Source organism: Callionymus lyra, chromosome 7, assembly GCF_982586985.1.
Source record: "Callionymus lyra chromosome 7, fCalLyr1.hap1.1, whole genome shotgun sequence".
NCBI lineage: Eukaryota > Metazoa > Chordata > Actinopteri > Syngnathiformes > Callionymidae > Callionymus > Callionymus lyra.
This window is the reverse complement of record NC_141824.1, coordinates 20,301,455-20,321,861: the sequence shown is the minus strand read 5'-3', so window position 1 is coordinate 20,321,861 and position 20,407 is coordinate 20,301,455. Positions and strand designations below refer to the sequence as shown.

At 42.1% G+C, this 20,407-nt stretch overlaps 2 protein-coding genes across 9 annotated transcripts in view; both read right to left on the bottom strand.

The window, feature by feature from the left end:
* The window catches only part of mark4b (MAP/microtubule affinity-regulating kinase 4b), a 38,573-nt gene extending 32,840 nt beyond the window's left edge, over positions 1-5,733 (bottom strand). For 3 of the 8 annotated variants that reach the window (XM_087795114.1, XM_087795115.1, XM_087795118.1), the window contains exon 1: positions 2,990-3,866. In XM_087795114.1, the coding sequence (XP_087651240.1) occupies positions 2,990-3,037 (48 nt within the window). In that variant the 5' untranslated portion in view covers positions 3,038-3,866. Of the gene's footprint in view, positions 1-2,989; positions 3,870-5,670 lie in introns of those variants that run through there. The other 5 variants (XM_087795113.1, XM_087795120.1, XM_087795112.1 and 2 more) reach the window with 5 other exon arrangements.
* A 366-nt stretch (positions 5,734-6,099) lies between these two features.
* On the bottom strand, positions 6,100-20,297 carry LOC148075564 (uncharacterized). The gene is made up of 15 exons (XM_087794921.1): positions 19,748-20,297; positions 19,440-19,624; positions 19,192-19,261; positions 15,689-17,268; positions 14,933-15,028; positions 14,162-14,492; positions 11,906-13,293; positions 10,630-10,767; positions 9,983-10,066; positions 9,518-9,674; positions 9,262-9,323; positions 8,509-8,580; positions 8,120-8,336; positions 7,312-8,057; positions 6,100-6,450 (listed from the first exon to the last, which is right to left on the bottom strand). The coding sequence occupies exons 1-15, from the start codon at positions 20,136-20,138 to the stop codon at positions 6,172-6,174; spliced, it is 5,796 nt and encodes a 1,931-aa protein (XP_087651047.1). The 5' UTR covers positions 20,139-20,297; the 3' UTR covers positions 6,100-6,171.
* Positions 20,298-20,407: the final 110 nt, after the last annotated feature.

Here is a 20,407-nt window from a genome sequence, read left to right as displayed (position 1 = left end):
TAACTGTTTTGTTAGTTTAAAAAACTGAAGACGGGTACTTTACCGAACTAAGAGAAGAAGCCGACCAGCGACCTGGTTGTTTGTTGTGATCTCTAAATACGATTAGCGTCAGGAATCAGATCACACAGAGCTCAAGAGGACGAGCACCAGACGCTGTTGGCTCGCGGCGACTCCTGCCTCGGGTAAGACATCATCCGACTCCACTATGCAAACTGTAACTGGATTCTTCGGTGTGGACAGAAGAAGCACGGCAAACACACTCGCTTGTTTGGAGATCGGCTGTATTACTCAGCCCTGTCTCTGCGGCCTCCGGACCCGGCTCAGCTAAGGGTCACGTTTGTACAGAACAAGCTGAAGCGCTGAGTCACGACTTGGACTGGATGCACTCCGTCCGTCTGTTGCCACGAGATCCTGGTTACAGAAAAGTCATGGATTCTAGAATAACTAATGCAGATCGTTTCACAAACAATGACTCAACTAAACGACTCAGAATCACGTCCAAATCAGTAGAACGGCCTGAGGGTTTGCTTTATTCATGGTCCTTTGATGTCATAATTGTTAGACAGTCGTTTTATTTTTAAAGCTTTTAAAATGTGTTAAGGGGGAGTTTTTTTGGTCCCGTATTCCATAATAAGTTTCAGTTTTATCCGATGTACTTGTGAGAAGTATTATTCACTTTAAAATAACACAAATAATTGAACTACTTTAGATATTTAAAATAGCCATCTTTCATGCTGTACCTTCTAACTAAAATAAAATCACTTTCTGACTCAATAAACACTACAACGTTTTCATCCAATACAGATTTATCTTGGTCTCACCCCCTCTCAGTTAACTCAGTGCGATAGCTCAGTCATGTTTACTATCATCGTGCATGTTCATACCATAGATCACATGCGTCGAACTCACAAATCTGGCCTGACAAGTCATTTTATGGGTGTTTGGTTCACAAATAATGTTCATATGGTGATGGTTAGCATGGTGACCTGATAATGATAGTAGTGGTTGAGAAAACATCGGAGATAATGGATGTCAACTATTATACAGAGACTAATAATGTGGTGTTTCAGTGTTTGGTGACAAGCACAGTGATACTGGAAATGGATTCAGCCTCCAAGAATGAAAAGACAACATCAAAGCGAACACTTCAAGTACCGATGTCAACGTTGTCTACTGTTAATGAACCTTTAAGATGAACCAGACGTCACACGATCGCCTCAGTCAAGCCGGGAGTTTCCTGTTAACTGGCTAGTTTGTGTGTCCTGTAGGCTTCTGTCTCTTCTGTAACTCAAAACTCATTGAACTGGTAACTAAGTGCAACACATGAGCGAGGCTTAGTGACCAATTTCTTACCGATCTCTACCTATTTTCTATGGATCACTGACCACTGGTGCAGCAGAACTTTTAGAATATCAAGGACCTCGATAATCTTTATGTTTATTTATGCCTTGTTACGACACACTTGGGTACAGGAAAAATAAACATACACCTACGACGATCGGCTTCAGATCAACACAAACGGTCTCGCAACGTGCCCCGAGGACAAAACTTAAATCCCAGACTTAAGGTACACAGAAGACAGGTTACTGTGAGAGTCTGTTATTACACGTTAAACACTCCTATTAAGAGAGCGGTTTCCTCGTGAAGAAAGCTGTGACTTCCATAGTTACAGTTTGGCAAAATATGTCGACAAAACAGGAAAGAACCAATAAAAAAAACTGCATTTTCCCTTTTTTTCAGATAAAGTCTGGCCCTATGGGTAAACAGCAACATCTCAAGAGAGCACAAAGTAATAGTAACAAGTAAAGGATCTTAAAAGGATTTAGGGTCCTCCAGATACCAATAAGGACCATCAACAAATGATGAACTTTTTATTTTTTATTTTGTCCGTTATGAGTTTTTTGTTAATTAAGTTCCTTTTTTTCCACTTCACAGACGAAAACACATATTTGCTACTTTTAATGGGGTGGGGGGTAATTCCAAAAGCATCCTATTAATAGCTTAGTTTGTAAAACATGCTTATTAGTTCATGTTGAATCCATCTATTGTTTCCATACATTGCTTCAGGTTTTTAACTTTAAATGATTGTAAAGGGACACAGCTTCTTCGGTTATTGTTTTTTTTTTTTTAAACCAAAACACTGGGATGAAGGAGGGCTGAGATTTTCAGATGATGCTAATGTCTCAGAAAAGTTAATCTGACCTGCTTTGGTTGGTCTAATCTTGGCCCCGGGGCCACATGCTGTCTTGCGACTATATTAACGTGGCCCTAATGAGGTCAGAATAAAACTATTTTGTATCCATTATTGTATTTACACAAAATACAACTTTCTTAAGTCCTTTCGTTCAGACTGTACCCCTTGTTTTTCCTTGTCCTTTTTTGTATAAAATACTATGGCAATACCCTCCTCTCTTTTGGTTTGAAGGCCCCTCACGTCAGTCAAAGTACATAATATGGCCCCTGGGGAAATATAACAAACTACATGTTTACTCAATTTACTGTTGGCTTGTTCAAACCCATTTGTATAACTAATGAACAGTAACTAGTAATAACGATTCTCAAACAACTGCAGTCATACAAGGTTCTTAGAATCTCAGGGGTCCCATTGTAAAGGGAACTTATAAATACTGTTTGTCATCAAACAAAAGCCCTGAGACGCCGAGGGAGATGTTTTCTGACGCTGGCTTTGTTCCTGACAAAAGACGTCGACAGGACACACCTGACCAGTCTGACACAGCACATTCTCAACGTCACTTCCATCCAGACCTGCAGACAAGGTGGAGGGGATGCAGATGATGGAGGACACCAGGAGGGGCGAGGGTGTGGGTGCAGGGGCAGGCTGGGGTGGGTGGCCTTGCATCAGATGCATGCATTATTGATCTGCAGGTAGACTTGTGTCCTTCCACATCTGCCCACCAAGCTTTGAAGTCTCCGAACCCCATTTATAATAACAAATTGTTGAAAATGATGCGTTCAATGTTCTACTCACATGCTCAGGTTTCCTCTCGTTGCCGGGAAGCGCCGTACGTAGAGACATTTTTTCCTCCCTGAGATTGTGTCTCCGGCTGAGAATATTATTGTTTTTTTTAAATCACCGAAGAGGAGCCGTTTGCTCCCGTCAGTACCACCAGGCTCCAGGAATTAAAAACAAACAAAAAACAAACAAAAACAAGCGCTCATACAATCCTCATTGTCACGGGTCCCTGAAGGCAGCACGGATCACCAACACGGTGATTCAGCTTAAGCGGATGAAGGTTCTGCTACATCTGGTGTCGTCCAGCATCACGGGGGTCGACCCACGAACACACAAGAAGTCCAATAAGGCTTTGCTTTCACCGCCCGGTTCCGCCTCACTATCCGACCATCCCGGGCGGTTCGTCAACGCAGCACTGATTCGGGTTTTTTTTTTGTTCCGAGATAGCGGTTTAAAAAGGGAAAACACACACCGGGAGCTCTCGCTAGTTCGGTGCCGAGTTTCCCACACACTTCCCCAGATAGATACACGTCATAAAACAGCCAACAAGTGGACATATAAACGGGAAGGAGACGTTTTTAAAAAAAATAAAAAAAAGCGGATCCGGTTCTTCCTCTTTCCTCGAGCGAGGTTTAGCTTCTTTCTGGAAACAACGTCTCGCTGAATGAAAAGACGCCCGGAGAGAGGCGAGGGAAGGCGGGTAAATATCTCCCGCGAGTCGGAGACATATCCTCCGGGTTTGTGACGAAAAAAAAAGGGGCGATAAAAAAAAAAGAAAGAGTTCTTCTTCTCCTCTATAGACTCCGCGACCGGAGAAAGACCGACGTCAACGGCGTCGCGCACGCGCACTCGCAACACGCGCCGCTCTCTCCTCCAGTGACCGTGATGCGTTCAGGGCCCGAAGGAAAAAAACAAGTCCAAGATCTATATCTATAGGTTTCTTACGACATATCGTAGAGGATAAATACGGAACGCATCGTTCTTTTTTTCTTCTTCTTCTTTTCACATATTTAAGAATGATCAACAAACTTGAAAAGGTGAACTGTAAGAAAAGAAAAATAAACATTTCTGCGCTTTCTTTTAAACTTTAAATACCGCATTGTTGCCCCCTGATGGTTAAAATTGGTATCGGTTGAAGATGACCTCAGCTGCCTCACTCTGACCTTAAGAAACTCGTTTTTACTCGTGTCCATTTTGTCGAATTGTTTCTTTTCCGACAGCAACTTGCACTTTACACGAAGGATGCAGTTTTAGAATATTCACCTGTTATAGACATGACCTTAGAGCGCCGAGGAAAGCCATAATAACAGTAGAGAACAATAAACTTTTGCATTCCTGTATTGTGATTTTCATCTGATGTTATACTTATCTATTGAAGGGCTTAGATGTCAATGTTTTAAATAACTTTAACTAGATATTATATAACGATAGGTAAGGTAAGATCTATATAATTACATGAATAATCAATCAATGATGGGTTTTAACGGTTTCATTATAATAACAAAAAGAGCGGGTGTTTCCAGCTGCTCTGGTAGGACATAAAACATCCCTGAACTGAAACCTAACCTGAAACCCGAACATGTGAAACAACATTGCTTCAACAACTCTTTTTACTCTAATAAATCAATTTCCAACTCACTTTCTCTAGAACTCACATTCTTTGTCTTACTCCCTCTCAGTGAACTCATCACTACACACCACACGCCATAGGTTACTGTTTGTAGGTCTTAAGGTTGCTGTCAGTACAGTGGCATCAAGAAAACATCTCTATATTAGTCAAAGAATTGTGTTTAGGCTGTTACAGCCATTAAAGTAAACAAGTAATTAAAGTAGAACAAGGTTGTTGGTTAAATTACTTTGTTACATGTATGTATGTCAAGAGAAAAGAAGGGAAATTTTATTTGGTAAAACTCGGTCACGGATTCCTTCTCTTTAGAGTCAATACACTGAAAGTCATCGAAGCACTTAAAGTCACAGCCTTCATCTGTACAACATGAAGTAACCTTGTCATTGGTCATATTACGAGAGAACGTCAGCTTTAAAAGCTGCTGAAGACGACTGCATCCTCTCATCCCCAGTCTTGCGGATTATTTAGCTGCAGAGGACTAATGACTGCTGTTATCTAGTGGCTGGAAGTGTAATTGCAACAGAACAATGAACAGACCTGAATAGTTACATGGTAATCATTGTAAAAAAACTGAATAATGTTAGACACACATTTTTGTAACAATAAAAACTGTGGTAACACATGTACTAAAAGTATTGTTTATATATTTATGACACATATTTATATATATATATATATATATATATATATATAAATCATCATCAAAAAATAATCAATACAGTGCTGTTAAATATTTATCAATATTTTTTAAACACCCCTAGTGTCAAGTTGGATGTTAATTTTAAGGATTTTAGGAAATCATTTTATTCATGATCTTTCTTCAGTATTCTTGTGTGGTCAAGTGATGTGTAGAGGAGGAGAAACGCCATTAGATATTCCCAGCCAGTAAAGCAGCAGAAAGTAAAGTTTAAAGTAGTTATATAGTAAGTTATAAGTAGTAAATAAAATGACTCCAGATCACTCTAAGAATTTTACTAGTGATCATTTTTGATCTGTGAATTCAGGTGAGTATGAGGCAGTATGGAGGTATAAGATGAGTACATTGAAATGTGTCGAAAACGTTGCTGACCTGCATTGATCTGGACCTGTTGGAGCGAACCCAGGGCCTCATCCTTCCTGCCGGATCCCACCGAGCCAGAGAACAGATGCGGAGAGAGAGAAGCCGTCAGAGCTGCTGAGAGAAAAAGAGTGCTGGAAAAAACAATGACGGTCCAGAAGTTCTGAACCGACCAGCAGCGTCACCGGTGCGGTCAGCTGTGACTAAAACAATCAAGAGAACGAAAAAAAAAAAGTGTGAGCGAGTCGATACATCCGACTCACAAATGAAAACATCGCTGCGAGTGTGTGCGGCCGAGCCAGGATTGATCCATGCTGACCCAGAGGACATGGACTGTGAGGAGGTTCAGTCAGACAGACATCAACTCTCGACAATTTGTCAAAAGCGATTTTATTTTGAATTTCTAAATCCAGTGAAAACATAAGAGCAGTTGTCGCAGCATAATCACAGACAGATACGTTTGTATAGTTTGCAACATTTATCGCTTTAGGTCCCTATAACAGTTCTGATTCATCAGTCAGTTCCTGAGCCAAAGAAGCACTTGTGGTCTTTCAGGTTCCTCAGGTAGGAGAAGCTCTTCCCACACTTGTCGCACATGTACTGTTTCTCCCCGGTGTGGATCTGCTTGTGGGCCTTCAGGCTGTTGCCCTGGTTGAAGCTGCGGCCGCACGTGTCGCAGCTGAATGGCTTCTCGCCCGTGTGGATCCGCTGGTGTCGGACCAGGTTGCCCGAGTTGCTGAAGCTCTTCAGGCAGGTGTCGCAGCTGAAGGCCTTCTCGCCCGTGTGGACCACCTGTGGAGGAGATCAGTAAGTAAGTAAGTAATTTTTATTTGTATAGCGCTTTTCCAGACCAGGGTCACAAAGCGCTTAAACAATCAACACAATACTCAATAAAGTATATACTTAAAAGATCAAGATAATACTGATAACACAACAGGAGTTCCAGAAAATCAAGGAAAAGCCTGAACAAATAAAAACGTCTTAAGATGTTTCTTAAAGGAGTCAGTAGACTCCATCAAGCGCAAAAGAGAGGAAGATCGTTCCAAGAGTTGAGAACGTTTAAGTAAATAATCAAGTATTGTTTGATTGATTATGGCTTTACTGAACAATGAACTAACCATTTTCAGAAAGTACGAACCCCTGGTAACATGTGATTAAAATATTTGTTACCTCTGCTAAGGAGGTTACGTTTTTCTGACGGTTCCTAAAATCATTAAAAGGTATAGATTTCAGCCACATGTGGTGTTATATTTGTGTTTTATTTATATGTATATATTTTTAATTTGGATTTCTGTTTATTTTATTATATCCTATGATTGTTTGGCGTTTCTCATAGACAAAAAAAAACACAAAAAGAACATAAAAGAAAGATTTCAATAACATTTTCTTATTTAATTTAACTTCTGTATTACCATCTGGATCCACAAATCATTTGAAGATGTCACCAGCTACTCTTGCGTACATTGTGCAATTGAGTTTCAGAACGCTGCTGCCACCTGCTGTCCCTTTGAGCCTATTGCTATCACTAATCTACAAAAGTTTTTGAATTGTATTGATACAATATGAAGGTAATAGAATTGGGAAAATAAAATCACAAGTCAGGGATATTTCATTGTAAATATGATATTTAAACGTATAATATCTTGAAATAACCTGGTGTGACTTGAGGGTGCTCTTCTGCGTGAAGGTGAGTCCGCAGACGTCGCAGGAGAACGGCTTCTCGCCGCGGTGCACCATCTGGTGGATCCTCAGGTAACTGGCCGACTTGAACTTCTTCCCGCAGAGGCTGCAGCTGTGCGGTCTCTCCAGCGTGTGGTGCTGCTGATGCGAGCGCAGCTCCGTGATGGAGCTGAGCTTCAGGCCGCACAGCGAGCAGGCGACCGGGATGTCGGCCACGTGCGTGCACAGGTGGGCGCGCGACGATTCCGCGCAGGCCGCCGCCAGGCCGCAGACCACGCAGGCCAGCGAGTCCTGGCGGGAGTGCGAGGCCAACCGGTGCAGCTTCAGCGCCCGCTTGTGCACGTAGCACTTGCCGCAGGTGTCGCAGCTGAAGGGGCGCTCGCCCGTGTGGGTCTTCTCGTGGGCCTTCAGCGTGTCCACCTGCGTGAAGCTAGCGCCGCAGGTGCCGCACTTGTACGGCTTCTCGCCCGTGTGTATCCGTAGGTGGCGCTGCAGGTTGCTCTGGCCGCTGAAGCTCTTGTTGCAGAAGTGGCACTCGAAGCCCCGCTCCCCCGTGTGGACCCTCTGGTGCAGCTTCAGTCCGTGGGCTCTGTGGAAGCTCTTGTCGCACTGCTCGCACTGGAAGGGTTTCTTCTCGGCGTGGAGGCCCTGGTGGTTTTTCAGAAGCTGCTTCAGGGTGAAGCTTTTGCCACAGACTTCACAGGTGTGTGGTCGCTCACCTGAGGGGGGGGGGAACAAAGTCGTCGGTATAAGTGGTGGTTCGCCAGCACAAAAGACTTACCAGTGTGGAGGAGCATGTGAGTGTTGAGGTTCTGCTGGACGGTGAAGCCGCGACCACACACTGGGCAGCGATACGGTCTCTCTATCTGCAGCTGCAGCAGTTTACTTTTCTTGAAACGTTTGTATCCAGGACCGGACTCGACTCCTCTCCTCCCTCGTGGTCTCTTTTTGCATTTAGGGGATTCTGGTTCTGCATCGTCTTGATCTTCTGGTTCCAACTGTGTAATAAATAATGTTTTAAAACAGTAATAAAAAGATTATTTCCTCGATTCATGATATATTCATCTCTATTTCCATTTCTAATTATCTTAGAAGCTGACACCTTAATGATGTCAATAGACATACATCAGCTTCCTCAGACGTTCTAAAGTGACTCAGGTTCCAGCTCACCTGGTAGTCCGGGTCGCCGGCTCCCATCTCCACCTGTGTTTCCTGCTTTACTGCCATTGGCTGAACCCTGTCCTGATAAAAGACAATCGATTAAATGAAACGTTTCCAGCATGAGAGTGACCGAAACATGATGCTTAGTCCTTACAAGTTTACTTTATTGCATCTTAAGTTATACATTTTTTAGATCTTTTTTCTTCAGGCTGATCATCAGAAATGGACCAGAAAAGCAACTTAAAATGGTCATTATTGGGGGCTAAACTGCATTTAATGCTAAACTGAACATTGTTTATGACCAAAAATAAAATTTAAAACCTCTGTTTTTGTTTATTTAAAAGCCAAATTGCTCATAGTGATAGAAATAATATGATGCATCAAGAAAACAAAATTCTAAAGAAATACATATAAATTATCCATTTTTTTGTGCAATAACATTTTTACATACAGTTTATGCTGTATTTAAAACAAAGGGGTTAGATATGTTGAAGTACAAATAAATACGTTTATAAACATCTTAACTGTAACATTGAACTCTCATACACTTGATTTCAAATGTTGTCTTTTCATGTCTTCACGTTTGTTGCAAAAAACTGAATTGATAGTTCCAATGTTTGAAAAAAAAACCTTTTTAAAAAAAAAAAAGTAAATCTAGCTTTTTGACAAAAAATGTTCCAGGTCACATGTATTAAGTTTTGAGATCCTGGTTTGATAGACAGTCTTCTCCACATTAACTCATTCTGAGGTTGAAACTTTTACCTGCTCAGTGTTTTCTTTAGGCAGATGAACGGCGACTGAGCTCGTCACTTCGACGGCGGCACCTGAAAAAAAACAGAGGATACAATTACATCTGCACTGCATTAGTGAGCAGCTGCCTCCAGTTTTAAAACATTTCTTAACACTTTGACATACTTGAATACATGGGTCACTTCTTACTTTGTTGGCTGCTTTATTTGCTGCTAATTATTTTTAAGATCCGATCATTTAACAACTTAAATTAACTTGTGATTCTCACCAGAGTCTCCGGACACTTCCTCCGGACCTCTTTCTTCATCGACCTGCACCTCCACCACCGACTGCTTAACACCTCCTTGGAGCATCATCTTGAGTTCTGCCTCAGCGACCTCCAGTCTCATCCTCAGCTCCTCCATCTCTGAAATCTTTTGAGCAACCTGCACATGAAGCGGAGAGAAAGTTGGATTGAGAAGTCTGGCAACAGAATTAGTTTGTAATTGAAAAAAGTCATTATTTAATTTAATGTACTTCAGATTTATTATTCTATTTATTAAAAAACGGATTTTTATCACAGAAATAAAATACAATTTACTTTACTTTTGAGGACCTTGTAAAGACCCGATATAATGAGGGGAAAACGTCCTGAATTATTACAAATTAAGCTTGTAATTTAATATATATTTATAATGACAGCGGACAAAATAACATTGTTAGTTAGCAGTTAGACTTGCACATGTGTACTGACCAAAGAAGACTCGGTAAAAAGCTGGCAGATCCTCTCCACGGCATCCTGAGCCAGTGTGGACATGAAGAAAGAGAGCTGGACCACCTGAGGGAGGCAGCTTTTTTTTATTTACTGAAGATTTCTGAAGCAAGAATTCTATCATAAGCAACCATTATTATCAAGATTAGATGAGTAATCCCCTTTCAAGGTAACAAAAATGAGCTGAGCCAGAAGGCACATACTTTTTCTGAAGGCGCAGTAATAAAAACATGAACTGTACAATATATATACATAGTGGTGGTAATAAAAACATAAAAAAAAAAAATCTAATAAGAAAAAGTGACACATTTACAGATATTTATTATTATTATTTGACTCAAGTCACTTCAAGTTAAGACTGATAACGTGTATAGATGTACAACTAATAGAAATGCTGATCAACCGAAACTGTATTAAAACATGAACAAATGCCAAAAATGAACAGAGAAACATTGGGAAGCACGACTTAGCGTTTAAGAATCCACAGTTAAACGTATATTACGAATATCGGCTTTTCAAACAGTTGTAAAGCTAACGTGGCGAGCTAGCTCTTCTAGTTCTATGATCAGGGGGTTGTTGTCAGCGAGACGCCAGAGACGTGACCCCGGAAAGAGAGACTTTGTTTTTACCTTCTCGTCCGCTTGTCTATGTTCGATCACACACGGCATGTCTGCTCGTATTGATTCAGAATCACTAATAACTTTGTTCATTTCAGCCACGGTGGAATTCACCATGATCTCCAAAATGGCGGCGACGCGCACCTTCAGCTCCGACATTGTGATTCAACCATAAAGAACGAAATTATACATGAAATGTTAAATAAAAATCGTGTTAGTATATCGAAATATACATGTAAGCAACGAAACTTCCTTGATACAAGTACGACTCTTTCCGGGATGTAGTGATTTCAAAATAAAGCGAGTGCCGTTGTTTTCAAAATAAAAGCTCCGCGCTGTGAGTGCAGACAAGGTGGAATAACATTAAGACATTAAGTGAGTAAGTAAGTAATTTTTATTTGTATAGCGCTTTTCCAGACCAGGGTCACAAAGCGCTTAAACAGTCAAAACAATATAGAAAGAATTAAATTAATACAAAGGTATTTTCTCGTTATGTATTTTGCTAAAATATAGCATAACATCTATTTGAATTTTGAAAAAATGTGGTTTCCTCTGAACGTTTAACCTGCAGGGGTGTCAAACTGGTCCAGAAAAGGGCCAGGGTGGTGTAGGTTTTTGTTCCAACCAGTCAAGCACACGAGTTAACCAATCAGGTGTCGGCTTAACAAGCAACACCTGACAGACAATTAATTGATTACTGTCTTCAGACGCCTGATTGGTTCAACTATATGTGCTTGACTGGTTGGATCCAAAACCTGAACCGTCTCGGCCCTTTTCTGGACCGGTTTGACACCTGTGGTTTAAACCTTTACTCTGCAGAAACATAAAAATAAGTTTCATTTAAATGTCAGTGGACGTTATATCTATTCTCATAAGGTAAAACGTTATTGATCCCTCAGGAGGGAAATTGTTTTTTATAAACAATCGTTGAATCATTTATAATGTATAAAAGTGTTAATTAAAATCGGTAAATGTTGTCTCATTATTTCTTTTTTTCTCTTCAAATGTTTCTCTCTTACAGCAAACATATGAAGGAGCCGTGGGTTTCAGACCCCTGAACTAACATAAAGACACATTTCTGGTATAAATTAAATGTATTTAATTTACATTTTTATAATTATATTATTTAAAAAAAAAAGACAATTACTTAAATAAAATTCGTTTGTAAACAATGACAAAAATGACCCGAAGATGATTTTTAAAATATATTTTCATGTATAAAAATTGACCTTCATCCCCCTCATAACCTTCTTCATCCTCTTCTGAAGCTTCAGGACGACGCTGCTGCGCACAGATGTCTCTTCAACAGTCTCGAGTCTGAAAATCGGAGTCCACACTCGCCGCAAGCGTACGGCCTCTCCCCCGTGTGAACCTGCATGTGGAACTTGACGTGCCCGAGCTGCCTGAACCGAACCCCGCAGACCTCGCACTCGTACGGCTTCTCCCCGGTGTGTATCCGCAGGTGTCTCAGGTAGTTGGTGTAGATCCTGAAGGACTTCCCGCAGTGCTCGCAGGGGTGAGGCTTCTCCCCCGTGTGCTGCAGTGTGTGCGACTTCAGAGCCTGGAGGATGATGAACCTCTTCCCGCACACGTCGCAACCGAACGGTTTCTCCCCCGAGTGAGTCCTCTGGTGGTAGTTGAAGGTAGCCTTGTAGAGGAAAGTCTTCCCGCACGTGCCGCAGTTGTATCTCGGCCGAGCGGCGTGCACCAGCTCGTGTCTCTTCAGGGCACCGGTGGTGTGGAATCCTTTGCGGCAGGTCTTGCAGCTGAACGCCGAGATCTCCACCGTGGTTTTATCTCGGCGGTAGATGACTCTGCGGTGGGTTTGCCCGGCTGCTCGCCGTCTTACCGCCGGCCCGTCGGCGTGGACGGAGCTCTGGTGTTTCCGCAGCTGGCAGTTATAGAGAAAAGTCTTCCCGCACAGGTCGCACATGAAGGACTTGGAAGCTCCGTGGAGGAGCATGTGAGCCTTCAGCTTGTTGTCCTGAACGAAAGCCTTGCCGCACTCTTTGCACCGGAACGGCTTCTCGCCCGTGTGGATACGAACGTGTCTCTTCAGGTTGTGCCGGAGCGTGAATCCGGCGCCGCAGGTCTCGCACGTGAACGTCTTCCCTCGGTGGACGGACTGATGCGTCCTGAGCGACCTCCTCTTCCTGAACACTTTGCCGCACACGCCGCAGGTGTACGGGGGCTCGCCGGTGTGCACGCTCCGGTGACACTGCAGCGAGACGGCGTTCCGGAAACCCTCGCCGCAGTCGTCGCACTTGTGCGGCCTCTCCGCCCGGTGCACCAGCTGATGGGCCCGCAGGGTCGGTTTAGTCTTGAAGCTCTTGCCGCAGGCGGTGCAGACGAAAGGCCTCGTCTCGTCGTGGACCGCCCGGTGAGACTTCAGGGTCATCTTGGTCTTGAAGGTCTTCTCACAAAGGTCGCACTTGAAGGTTTCCTGCTTCTTCTCCTGGTGGCGAAGCAGGTGGGCCTCAAACGTGGCCTGGTTCTTGAACTTCCGCGAGCACTGGTCGCAGGCGAGCGGCTCGTTGTGAGTGTTCATGTGCTTCATCAGATGGAAGTTTCTGTTGAAGCTTTTGTTGCAGAGCTCGCACACAAACACCTTCCCTTTCTTCTGTGGATGAGCCGAGGTCCGGGTCTCTGAGGTGGAGGTCAGATCCTCAGCAGCGACTAGACACAAAAGCAACATGAATTACAAAAAAGTTGATTTATAGCTTAAAAATGTACAAGTCAATCCCTTAGAAAGAGTATATTCAAGTGTACTACGAGTATATATTAGTAGTAGTAGTTTACTAGTTGACAAACTATACTTCAAAAAGTTACACTGACGTTAAATTATAAACAAGTTAACTTAAAAGTACAGTCTTAGGGCAACTGAGTTATTCTGATGATCCAGAAGTAAACAGTGAAAAGGATTATTGGAAAGTGATGGGTTGCAGAAAATTAAAGTTTGTTTTAATTTGTCACAAACATTTTATTTGAGGTATTTCCCTCATTACAAATCTAAATGTGTACCATTATGTAGTCCTTGAGTTGAGGTTTATTTCAAAAAGTATGTGTGCTTTTTGGTATTATTTTTACGATTTATACTTAATTGTACTTAATAAATGAACTTCAAGTAAACTACTTTTTGCTGAGGATTATCAGAGATAAAATAATCTTTGGGTACTACGATAAAATTATAATGTATTTCACAAGATTATAAATATGAAAGTCATGTGAAAACTGCTAAAGGCAGCAATATGCAATATTGAACATTTTGTTTCTGGCTCCCCCCAGGGACAGAACACTGTAACAGCAGTGACATAGGATCTCTTTAGTCACAATGCACAGAACATTTTATTGCCCCAATATTCGATTTAGAATACAACATGTTGTAATGTGCAATTTTTTTAATTTCTTTATCATACAAAAATGTCTTGAAGATTAATTATAAAGCTGAGTAGATGATAACGTTGTGATGCAGTTACTCAACTGATGCTGATAGTGTTTGTATAAGTTTACAATTAAAATAGTTGTTAGTTGCAGCATTACTCACCAGCATCACTGTGACTCTCTTGTTCAGCATCAGCAGATTCTGTATTTGTCTTCAATGATTCTTCTGATGTTCCTGACAACTTCCCAAACGGCTTTAACGTACAAATCAAGCCGGTCTGCTCGAAAAGAACTGGACAACCGCTGAGGACATTCTCTCTCCACAGCTTAGCACTTTCTAAACTCTCTGTCACTCTCCTGAGGTCACACTCGAGGTCCTCCACTTTCTTCTTCTGGCTCTCTTGGAGCAGGTGTGAGAAGATCTGGGTGACAACTGTGTGGAGCTTCCTTGTTGCTTCTCGAGCCAAGAGTTCCACAATGGGAAGCACGTCTGCCTATGAGGAGAGAAAATGTATATTACTTATTAATTTTATTTTATTTTATTGTTATTTTAACAAACCCATTATAAAGTGTTTAGTAACAACGGTGGAGGGAGAAAGTGTAAATAATACAGCTATTTACAACTAATATTAAATAAATCTAAGTGTTTTTTATCGTTGTTTTAGTTGACTTAAATTCTGCTCAGAGATGCAAACAACCTTATACAAAAATTACAGCAAGTTTTATTTGTTTACATTCGTATGTTGATGTTCAAAACTACAGCTAGCCGCGGCTATGCTACACCGCCATCTTTGTTACTGTGTTTCAGTTTCACGAATCCGTCTACTCTCCACTTGCAGCATCTCTGACCAGACATGTGTGACTTTAAGTAACTTCAGCAGAACAACATAGTTTTCAAAACAGCGATAAAAACATAAACATACATGTGTCCCACCTTCTCTTTAGATTCATGTTGTATGACGATGTCAAGAGCAGCGCGGATGACCGTCTCTATTATGAACTTGCTCTGCGAACAAAACACTGTATCCATCTTAATATAGTAAATAAATCCTCTTCTTTTTTAGCTTCTCTGCGTAGTTTGCCTGTTTACAAGCGATGATGCGGACGGTTTTTCAAAATAAACGTATCTCAACGGTACAAGTTGGATTTCCTTTCAAATTAAAACTGTGAACATGAACGTTAATGAGGGAAATATAAACGAAAAGTTACTTTTATTAAAATACTGCAGGATAAGCATGATTAATGATTTTTAGATCAGATAATATCTTATTTCAGACGTTTAGCATCAAGATCATAATTTAAATATGGAAATTAACTATTACTATCACTGTCAATTTTTTTTAAAACTAGTCTGAAAACCCACTTTTATTCCCTGGCTTTTAACACAGAATGAGACTGGGTAGATGTTATTAGTTCTATTATCTATGTGCATTATCTTAGTCCTCTTATTTTGGTGATATTTTCATGTACAGCACTTTTACGATTAACCAAAAAAAGATGATTTAGATGAAACAAACAACACATCTGGCAGAGTCCAAAGATATTAAAGCACTTTTATTCACAAAAATAACTCATGACGTTTACCCTTGGGTAATTTTTCTTCTTCTAATTGACTTTTACATCTGAAATATATTCTAAACAGAATAACTCTGAGCGTGTCTTGTTCAAGTCTGTTTTGGGGGAACGGTCACATGACTTGCAGCGGCTCCTCACAGCTGTGCTTCTTGAGCTGCCTGGAGTCGGAGAAGCCGCGGCTGCATCTCTGGCAGGAGTAGAGCTTCTGGCCCGTGTGGATCTGCATGTGCGCCTTCAGCTGGTTGGACTGGTGGAACTTCCGGTGACAGTAGACGCACTCGAAGGGTTTCTCCCCCGTGTGGATCCGCAAGTGTCTGTAGAAGTTCCCGTCGGTTCTGAAGGCCTTGCCGCACTGGTCGCACTTGTACGGCTTCTCGCCCGTGTGGATGCGCTCGTGTTGCTTCAGGCTGCCGGCGTTGAAGAAGCGCTTCCCGCACTCGTCGCACTCGTAGGGCTTCTCGCCCGTGTGGCTCCTCTGGTGGTAGTTGAAGGAGTACTTGTTGTGGAACGACTTCCCGCAGACGCTGCAGCTGAACTCCTTGTGCTCGCTGTGGCCCTTCTCGTGCAGCTTGAGGGAACTGGCGGCGCTGAAGCTGTTGAGGCAGATCTTGCAGCTGTAGGGCTTCACCAGCATCTTGTTCCTCTGCCTCTGAGGCGTCGGGGAACCGTCCTCCTCCTTGTTGTTCTCGTGCACGAACTTCTGGTGGATCTGCAGCCTGCAGTTGAAGAGGAACGTCTTCCCGCAGAGGTCGCACATGAAGGGCTTGGTGGCGCCGTGGATCAGCATGTGCGACTTCAGCTTGTTCTTGTCCGAGAAGCTCTTGCCGCACTCCTGGCAGGCGAAGGGCTTCTCGCCGGTGTGGATGCGAAGATGTCTCTTCAGGTTGTTGTTCAGACTAAACCTGGCTCCGCACACGTGGCAGGTGAACGGCTTCTCCCCGGTGTGGACGATGCCGTGCCTCTTCAGCGCCGTCCCGGTCCGGTACGACTTGTTGCACACCGTGCACACGAACGGCGTGATCCCCGTGTGCTTCCTCTTGTGCACGGTGAGCGAGTGAGCGTACTTGAAGGTCTCCTCGCACATGGAGCACTTGTACTTCTTGGCGTTGGTGTGCACCATCTGATGGAACCTCAGCGTGTCCTTGCTCTTGAACTCCTTCCCGCAGGTGGCACAGCTGAACGGCCTCTCCTCCGAGTGCACCACCATGTGGCAGCGCAGCTGCACCGGCGTCCTGCACACCTTGTCGCAGACCTGACACTTCACCATCTGACTCCACTTCTCGTGACGCAGCAGGTGGTTCTCCAGCGACTGCTTGATCCTGAAGGTCTTGCCGCACTTACTGCAGTCGAAGGGTTTGGGCTGCTTGAGGCGCTGGTGTCGTTTCAGGTGGTTCTGTAGGGTCTCCTCCCTGCGGTAGGACTTCTTACACAGTGTACAGGGGTAGGGCAGCGGAGCTTTGTCCTCGTGAGTCTGCAGATGTCTCTCCAGAGACTTCTCCTCCAGGAAGCTTTTGTCACAGTGTTCACACGGGAAGGGGGTCCTGTGGACCTTCACGTGTTTGTTCAACTCTCCTTTCAAGTGAAAGCTGGCGTCGCACTCGTCGCAGGAAAACCTCTTCACCGTCCTCGGCTCTTTTTTCCTCAGCCTCCGTCCCTCCTCCTCTTCCAGCTTCACCTCACTTTCATCATCAGCAGCTGAAGAAGAAACATTTGAGAACTTTTGTCAGAGTTGACTTTAATTTTGGGAATTTAGTATTTAGTTAGACCAAAAGTAATAATTAATTCAAAATAAATATGTGTTCATTGCTAAAAAGTTAAAAAATGTTAAAGACACATCGGACATTTTTATACTTCTCAGTAGATTAAGAAAAACTCAAGAAGGAATGTAGGTTTGAATCTCAGGATTTTTTAAAATTCTTCGTCTTATTATTATAAACGTTGCATTGTTGTTAGTTGGTAATACATTCTGAACACTGTTTATTTTGTGGATGTTTTAGTTACTTAATGTATCAATACAAGACATGTCCATTAAAAAACAAGAACTGAAAAAGGATCAATTCCTCTTTTTAAGCGTTACACCCAGAGGGACATTTAAAAAACAAAGAGGTATTTGGATGTTTTGAAAGTGTCTCTTTTTTTTCGCTGATCATTGAGTCGCTCATCAGATGCATTGAATTAGAAATACATTTTACTATAATAGAACTCCAAAAGTGAATAATCTAAAAATAATCCCAACCCTTAGTTGACATGAGAGTGAGTAGAAAATGAGTGAAAAAGCTAAAGTATGTCAGTCCGACTGTACCGTCAGCAGGCCGAGTGATAACACAAAACTAGCCTCTACAGTAATAGATGGATAAAACTTTATTATTTAATACAACAAATTCAGCAGTGGGTGAGAGTGTTAGACGCAGTTACTGACCACATTGTTGACTGAGCAGCTGAAGCTTAACTTTCTATACACTCACTTGATCCATCACAATTACCCCAGACAACTTCGGGTTGACTTCATATGACAGAGTATTAGGGCCACTCAAATAATTTGTCCGCGGCGTTTTGATGCAACTTTAATCTCTAATATATATATATATATATATATATATATATAGAAAGGCTGGCTCTGTGGTTGGCATGAAGCTGGACTCACTGGTGACAGTTGCTGAGAGGAGATCATTGAACAAACTACTGTCCATCATGGATGATGACAGTCATCCTCTCAACACTGTCATCAGTGAGCAGAGAAGCAGAATGAGTGCACGAATGCTCCTACACAGGTGCAAAACAAATAGACTCAAGGACTCATTCATTCCTCGTGCTATTAAATGGTACAATTCTGAGTTTGGGGGCAGGAGTGGAGTAAAAGTATCTTGATGTTCTGTTCTATGTTAGTCTTTGTATCCTTTGTCTTTGTCGTTTTTCTTTGATCAATGTTCTTTATCTTTATCTTTAGACTTAGATTGTACTATCTTGTTCTTTCTCTTTATTTCTCATTGTTCTTGATGTCATTTTATTTTTATTTATTTTGTATGAAATATTGCTATTGGAAAAAAACAATTTCTCCTGAGGGATCAATTAAGTAATACCTACCTACCTACCTACCTATATGCATTTTGTACAAGTCTAATCTCGTAATCAAATATTTTCGTACAACTTTAATCTTGTTATATAGTATTTTGTACGACTTTCATCTTGTAATAAATTATTTTTGCAAGACTTTAATCTCGTAATAAATTATTTTTGTATGACTTTAATCTTGTTATATAGTATTTTGTACAACTTTAATCTTGTAATAAATGCATTTCATATAACTCTAATCTTGTGATAAAAGAAAATTATTTAAGTGGACCTAATATTCCATCGTAACTAGAATATCAAAACATTATGATACAGATAGTTAATAATAATTACAGTTAGTTTCCAGCCTAATCTTCAACTTTGAGTTTGACTCATGGAACAAAATAAAAGGTAAATATGGACTTGGACATGTTTTTTAGACATAATGTGACACCTCTACATGGTCACCTATATTACATCAACCTGGGAGAAACCACAGACACAGTATAGACAAAAAGCAGATCCAACCATGGAATACTATAAATAAGTATTAAAAAAAATAATTACACGAGTCGTTTTTAGAGATGACTTGCCGCTTCCTTGTCGTTCTGCGTGTTGCACCCTGGCTAGCTGGGACCTGTAACATGAGATTATTTCATATTTTTATAGTACAGAACAAGACGATTTAAGTAAATAGTTTTATAAAGACTTGTGCCTAATGTTTCATCATAATGGAAACAGAGAACAAGAAAATATTTCAGAGAAATCAGGGAATACTGTAGTACATGTTTACACGTGGAAGCAAGCCACCTTACCTGAGCTGCATCGTGACCACTGATCGAACCAGAGTCATGTTGAGGAGAGGAATCTGGGGAGGCCACGAATAGTTGGATGAGCTGGGGAGATCCGGAGGTGAACTCGAGGGTCTTATCAGGATCCGTGACCTCAAGAAGACCATCTTCACTTCCCTCCACTGTCATCAGTGTAGGTGCCTGGACTTCTGTTTTTGAAAAGAGACAAAAATCACCATCATAAAGATCACTTTGTTTCACATACGAGTTCTTCGATGTTTCTCAAAATGATATTATTTCTTCCAAATACTGAGATGGACTGCAAGTGTCACCTTTGTTCCTCTGTCGGATCTGTCTCAGGACAGAAGGATCCACTTCTCCGTCACTGATACACTTCAGCTCCTTCTCCAGGTGCTCCATGTCTCGGCCCAGTTGACCCACCCTGGCTTCCAGCTCCTGCTCCAGCTGTCCCACCTTCCTCTGCAGCACGTCCTCCAGCTGCTCCACCTTGGCCTTCAGCGCGTCGTTCTCCTCCAGCAGCTCCGAGGAGAACTCCTCGAACAGCTTGTGGATCTGAAGCACCAGAACTCCTTGGATCTTGTGGATCTCCTCAAGCCTCGTCTCCAGTGGATCTCCGATACCCATGTCCCTGAACGCAGTCACTGTTGCCTGGAAGGCGACCTCGACGACCGAAGCCACCTCGTCGCTGATCCTGGTCTCCATCTTGATCTTCTACACTCGATCCTTTTTGAAAGCGTTTTTAAACTTCTTTAACAAAAGTTAAAAGACACGCCAGGGAAGGACAGTTGTTGGCATTTCTGCCTGCTAGCATGTAGCTTTGTAGCGTCGACCTGTTTACCTCTGAAGTATTTCCGTGTAGCGTTTTTCCTTCTGGTGTCCACTGACAATAGCGCCACCTTTAGCTGCGGAGGATGAACTTCGCCTATGTAGTATAAACAGATCATCGCAGTGGTTTGGCTTTGGGGTCAACA

Excerpts from the sequence above, each read along its gene's own strand:
- LOC148075564 (XM_087794921.1), bottom strand. The coding sequence starts at position 20,138 with ATGGAGACCAGGATCAGCGACGAGGTGGCTTCGGTCGTCGAGGTCGCC. Across the intron at positions 15,029-15,688 it reads AGGAGCCGCTGCAAGTCATG|ATGGATACAGTGTTTTGTTC; the intron begins TGACCGTTCCCC and ends TACTATATTAAG. Across the intron at positions 14,493-14,932 it reads AACATGAATCTAAAGAGAAG|GCAGACGTGCTTCCCATTGT; the intron begins GTGGGACACATG and ends CTCTCCTCATAG.